General features: G+C 40.4%; 1 protein-coding gene across 1 annotated transcript; it reads left to right on the plus strand.

The window, feature by feature from the left end:
• The first annotated feature begins 2,497 nt into the window (after positions 1-2,497).
• LOC100014102 (olfactory receptor 5V1-like) lies at positions 2,498-3,472 on the plus strand. Its single transcript, XM_001368398.3, has one exon. It carries the CDS (start codon positions 2,498-2,500, stop codon positions 3,470-3,472), a length of 975 nt encoding a protein of 324 aa, XP_001368435.3.
• Positions 3,473-6,173: the final 2,701 nt, after the last annotated feature.

Here is a 6,173-nt window from a genome sequence, read left to right on the forward strand (position 1 = left end):
CATGGAGTCAGGAAGACTGGAGTTCAAATTTTGCCCAATGGTTACTTGCTGTGTGACCCCTACTTCACAGGGTTGTCAAGATCAAATGAGATAATAACTTTAAAATATGTAGCACAGTGCTTGGCATGTAGTAAGAGTTCTATAAATGTTAGCTATTATTATTAACAAAAGAGGGTGCCACAAGCTGAAATGCCAAAACATGGTGAAGAGAGACAGAGACAGGGAGAGACAAAGAAAGAGCAAGGAACCTCACTTTGTTACATGTTGTATTTGAAGTGTGGATGTGACCATCAGGTGATGATGTTTTGGAAAAACCTAGAAGTGTGCACATGGGTATAAGCAACTTTTTCTAGAAAGTCAGCATTGAAGGAGAGAGGAAAGGTGAGATGACGGCCAGTTGTAGTAGAATCATCAAAGAAAGGGTTTTTTGTTTTTTTTTTAGAATTGGGTCTGGAAATTATATGGGAGGTCAAGACTTCTGATAAAGTTTCAGTCATTTCCATAGACATAGTTAAAGCAATAGGATTAAATTTTCAAGGGAGAATGAGGAAAGAGAGAAGATAAGTGGGCAGAGAACAGACCTTTCAGGAATACCTTTCTGCAAAGGATAGAGGAGTGGTTAAAAAGGATAAAGTAAGAGAATACATTAACTATGATAATGATAACTAACATTTATATATGTCTTCCTATGTGCTAGGCATTTTACAACTATTATCTCATTTCATCCTCACAGCAATTTCACAACGTAAGTGTTTTTATTGTTCCCGTTTTACAGTTGAGGAAATTGAGGCAAACAGGATTAAATGACTTGCCTATGGTTGGACAGTGAATAAATGTCAGAGGCTGGATTTGAACTCAGTTTTTCCTGATTGGAGGCATGTCACATTAGCTGCCTTGGTTATAAAGCCAAATAAGTATATCTAATAGTTATTGGAAGGAGGAAAATAAAAGCAGTAGAGAATTCAAAAAAGATGAGAACTGAGGGAAAAAAAGGTTAGATTATCTGAAAGTGAGAGGTCACTGGGGAGCACCCCATTGAGGGGCTGTTTTCAATTGAATGGTGGGGATGGAAGCTTGATACTGGGGGTTGAGGAGAAGGTGGGTTTATGATGAAGTGGAGGCATTTGGTGGAGTTGTTTACAAGAAATTTAGCAATAAGAAAAGACTCAGAATGCTATTTGGTAAGATTAAGCAAACTTGTTTCTTGTTTGTTTATTTTTTTAGTTTTATAATTGGGAAGACCTGACCATATCTACTCAGAGAGAAGAAGGAGATTGATGGTACATGAAAGAGAGAATTTTACCGTAGTTACATCCTGAAGGAGGGAGTAGATAATGGGTTCAAAGGCAAAGGGAGAAGAAGTAGACCTTGTTAGAAGAACAGATGCCTCTTAGTATGCAAAAAGAGGGAAGTAGAAGAAAATGGGATATTGATACTGAAACATTTTAGGAAAGGAAGAGTGAACTTGACTGAAGTTGATATCTCATGTCCTCAAACTTCCTAGTGAAAGAGGAGCAGCAATTTGAGTTAGAAGGGACCTCAATGGCTGTCTTGCACCACCCTTCTGGTCCCCACCATAACCCACCCAACAAGTAGAAAAATCATCTTTTTCAAGAATGCGATTTTGAGGGAGAGAAGTTGGAATTGATGCTATTGGGGAATAACACAGGAAATGAATGAAGTAGAGCAGGATTGTCAAGAAACAGGGGTGGTAACTTAAACTTTTAATTGTTGAAATCATCAAGAGAAAGAAACTTCCTCTTATGGAAATGAGTTGAAGAACCTGGGGGTATTTAGCCTTGAAAAGACATTTAGTGAGGAACAGCATCATGCAATGGCGAATGGGTGTGTTGGCACTATTTCACATGACCCCATAATAACAAGAATTCGCCTTACATTAGGGCCCTGGGATCCAGTGGGGCTCAGGAAGGTTGTGACCTGCCTGATACAGCTAGTGCTGGGCCTGGAGTTAGGGTGACCTCAGACATCAGCTTTTTGACCTTGGAGACACAGGTAGGCATCAGGAAAGAAATCGACATGATTGGACTGTCTTTCTTTTTTCATATATGTGTCTCTAATGCTCGGCAAAGCCTGGCATATAATAGGCACTTAATAAATGTTTATTGACTGGCTGAAAGAACATTATACCAACATAGCCTTTGTATAAAATTAAAGTCAGACCATCCCTGAGATAAGTGCAGAGGAGTCAATAAATATCAGTGAAGTAATTCAGTGAAAAAGAACTCCAAAATCACGAGTGGAGAATTACTGTATGAGCCAAGCCTCCTCCTTTGAGTGGCTATCCTTTGGTATTCACAGGAGTATGTGTTTGTTCATGTTTGTCCTTCCCATGACTTTCTGTTCTGGGTTAAGTTCTTTTGGATTGTGTTTCCCATGGATTGCTGTGGTCAACATTGTAGTGATTGGGACTGATGAAGAGGAAGGGGATAATACCCTCCTTCCCCAAACACTTAAATCTTCCATTTTCATTGCAGCTATGAAGGACATTAAAGAAAGGGGAAACCAAACACTTGTCACTGAATTCATCTTCCTGGGGTTCTCCAACCATCCAGAATTGTGGGGATTGTTCTTCCTGATATTTTTACTCATATATCTGGTAACACTTCTGGGTAACCTTCTCATATTAACAGCAATCAGAATCAATCCTGCTCTTCACACTCCTATGTACTATTTCCTCAGCAACTTGTCCTTCCTGGACATCTGCTACACGTCCACCACCGTCCCCATCATGCTGGTGAATTTCTTCCGAGAGAAGAAGACCATTGCCTATGAAGGTTGCCTGTCCCAGCTCTTCTTCCTTGTTACTTTTGCAGGCTCTGAGTGTGTCCTGTTGGCTGCCATGGCTTATGATAGATTCATAGCCATTTGCCATCCATTACGCTACCCAGTTCTCATGAGTAAGAAAGTCTGTGCCTACTTAGCAGCTGGGTCCTTGTTGTGTGGTTTAGTGAATTCAATGACACACACAGGGCTCACAGCAATTCTTACTTTTTGTGGTCCTAATCAGATCAGTCATTTTCTCTGTGACATCCCCCTACTACTGAAACTCTCTTGCTCAGACACTTCAGTCAATGAGCTTGCACTCTATGTGGCCAGTGCCACCATTGGGCTGAGCCCCTGCCTGTTCACTGCTGTGTCCTATATGCTCATTATCTCTGCCATCCTGAAGATCCAGTCTGCTCAAGGGAGGCACAAAGCCTTCTCCACCTGCGCTTCTCACCTCACTGTGGTGATCATCTACTATGGAACTGGAAACTTCAACTATGACCAGCCCAGCTCAGGCTACTCTCTGGATGTGGACATTCTAGTCTCTGTCCTCTTCTGTATTGTTACCCCTATGCTAAATCCTCTCATCTACAGCCTGAGAAACAAGGAAGTCAAAGTTGCCTTGAGGAAACTATGTGAAGGGTATATTTTATCCAGAGATTCCTTTGTTCAAATAAGTCTTTAATCTGGGGTCCATGAACTTGATTTAAGAGAATATTTACTAATTGTGTTTTTAATATAATTGGTTTTCTTTTTAATCCTATGTATTATATGTATTTAAAAACAGTATTCCCCCCCCCCCCAGAAAATTGTCCTTTCTATTATTTTTATTCTCTCATTTTTATTTTCAAAGTCTACTGGTTGCTTCCTTGCTGCCTATGAACATGCCCATTTCTCATCTTCCAAAGTCTCATAGCTATCACCTCCTATCTCTCCTTCTTTTTGTGGTTAAACTCTTAAAGAAGACCATCTAAAATTAATGCCTCCTTTTCCTTTCCTCTCATTCTCTCTAAATTCTCTAGAATCTCCTTTCTGAAGTTGTCCTTCAACTGAAATTTCTCTCTCCAAAGTTTATCAAAGATTCCCTAATCGTTGAATCTAATAGCCTTTCTTAATCCTCATATTCAGCCTTTAACACCATTTATCACTCTCTTCTCCTAGGTACATCATTTTTCTAGGTTTCCTGACGCCATTTGCTCATAGTTCTCCTCCTACCTATATGATCATTGGTTCTCAGTTTCCTTCAGTTGATCTTTATTTAGGTTACATCCACTATTAGTAGATGCCCCACAGGATTCTGTCCTGGATACTCTTCTGTTTTCTCTCTATACTACTTCTTTTGGTAACTATATCAGCTTCCATGGATTCAGTTATCATCTCTCTGCTGCCTGCTGATGCTTAAATATGTTTACCCAGTACTAAGTCTCTCTACTAACCTAATGTCCCATATCTCCAACTATGGATTGGACAGCTTGAACTAGATGTTCCACAGACATCTTAAACCCAACACATCTAAACCCGAACTCACTATCTCCATCTACCCCCACCCCTGCCCAGATCTTCTTTTCTCCCTAGTACTACTATCTTCCTACTCCCCTAAGATCACAACTTGGGTGTGGTCCTTTACAACTCATTCTCATTCCCCAAGTCTGATCAATTTCCACTGGTGATTTAGCCACCACAATATCTCTTGCATATGCTTCTCTCCTCTAACACTGGCACCATATTCCATATCATCTCAGGTCTGGTCTATTAGCCTGCTGATGGGTTAATCTCTCTTTCTACCACAGTTTATCCTTATTCAGATGTGAAAATGATATTCCTGAATCATAGGTCTGACAATCTTGCTCCCCAACTGAATAAATTCCAGTGGTCTCTAGTATTTCAAGGATCAAATGGTCTTATACTTGTGGTAGGCACAAGGGTCCCCTGGTACAGCCCAAATTCCTAGAGACACCACAGGTCAAAGATTATGTGAGGAATTTACCTGGCAGGGCTGGCAACTGAACAAACATAGGATCCTCTATCTCTAAATTTTGGATGTATTTACACTTGCCTTAAGATAAGGGTCTGAGCACAATGGGATACCTCTCAAACACATTAGATTCCTCCAGATAATTTACCCAGTTTTATGTTCCCTACATCTCAAACATTGCTTATGATCCCAAACATCCCCAAGGTTTCTCAAGATAGGCAGCATGATAAGGATACCATAAATGTAATAGAGAATATTGAAGGGGGTATATTTGATGGATAGATGATAACTAATGGATCAGGTAGTTATCTTCTTTTGCCTACCCTCCTCACTCTCTATCTCCCTTTCTCCCTCTTCCAACCTCTTCTTCAGCCTCTCTCTTATTCCCCTCTCCCTTTCTTCTTCAGCTTCCTTCTATGTCACTCAGTGTGTGCTATGATGTTTCAGAGGAATATTCTTTTCTTTATCTCAAGTAGAGGTTTATTGGGGATAACAGGAAAAGATGGAGGATGGAGGTAAGAGGGTTGGGGTTTTCTTATTATCTACAGTGAGCCTTAGGTTGGAGGATATTGAGAGAAATGGCAATTCAGTCACTAGCCTTGAAACAGGAAGTCAGAGAGAGATATATGGACTATTGTCCTTCTTCTTCTGCCTTCAAATCAGCCAGGGCCACCTTAAATCCTAAGCCTTTAGGATATAAAAATCTTGAACTTTTCTCTATTCAGGGAGGCAGTTGGTTCTGCATGCTGTCTCCTGATGGCTCAACCTAAATAAATCTCTATCTTTAAAGGGTTTCTACCAGAATTCTTGGAAGGGTATCCTCCCCAAACCAATCATTAATCTCCAGTTCCCCACAACATTCGTATAGTTCCTTATAACCTGCTCTTTCTCACCATTAGTCTTCTTATTTCTTATATTCTACTACATACTTTGTGATTCAGTAACACTGGTGGCCCTGTTGTTCCTTGAAAAAGACACTATCTTCTGACTCCAGGCATTTTCACTGACTATTCCCCACACCTGGAGAATATGCTTTTCTACCTCACTTCCACTCCCTGGGTTCACTGCCTCCCTTCATGTGCCACCTAAAATCTTTTGTTGGTGGTATTCAGCCATTTCAGCCATGTCCATTTCTTTGAGAGCCCATTTGGGGTTTTCTTGGCAAAGATATTGGAATGATTTGCCATTTCCTTTTCCAGTTCATTTTATAGATGAGAAAAATAAGGCAAACAGGATTAAGAGACTTGCCTGTAGTAACATAAATGGTCAGTGGCTGAAGCTATATTAGTGTCAGATCTCACTGACTAGTGATCAGATGCTTTATCCTAGCCACTTAGCAGCTCTGTCACCTAAAACTCTACCCTCTTTAAAAAGCCTTTCCCAATCTCCCTTAATTCTAGTGCCTTGCCTA

The sequence above is a fragment of the Monodelphis domestica genome, chromosome 2 (assembly GCF_027887165.1).
Source record: "Monodelphis domestica isolate mMonDom1 chromosome 2, mMonDom1.pri, whole genome shotgun sequence".
Lineage (NCBI taxonomy): Eukaryota > Metazoa > Chordata > Mammalia > Didelphimorphia > Didelphidae > Monodelphis > Monodelphis domestica.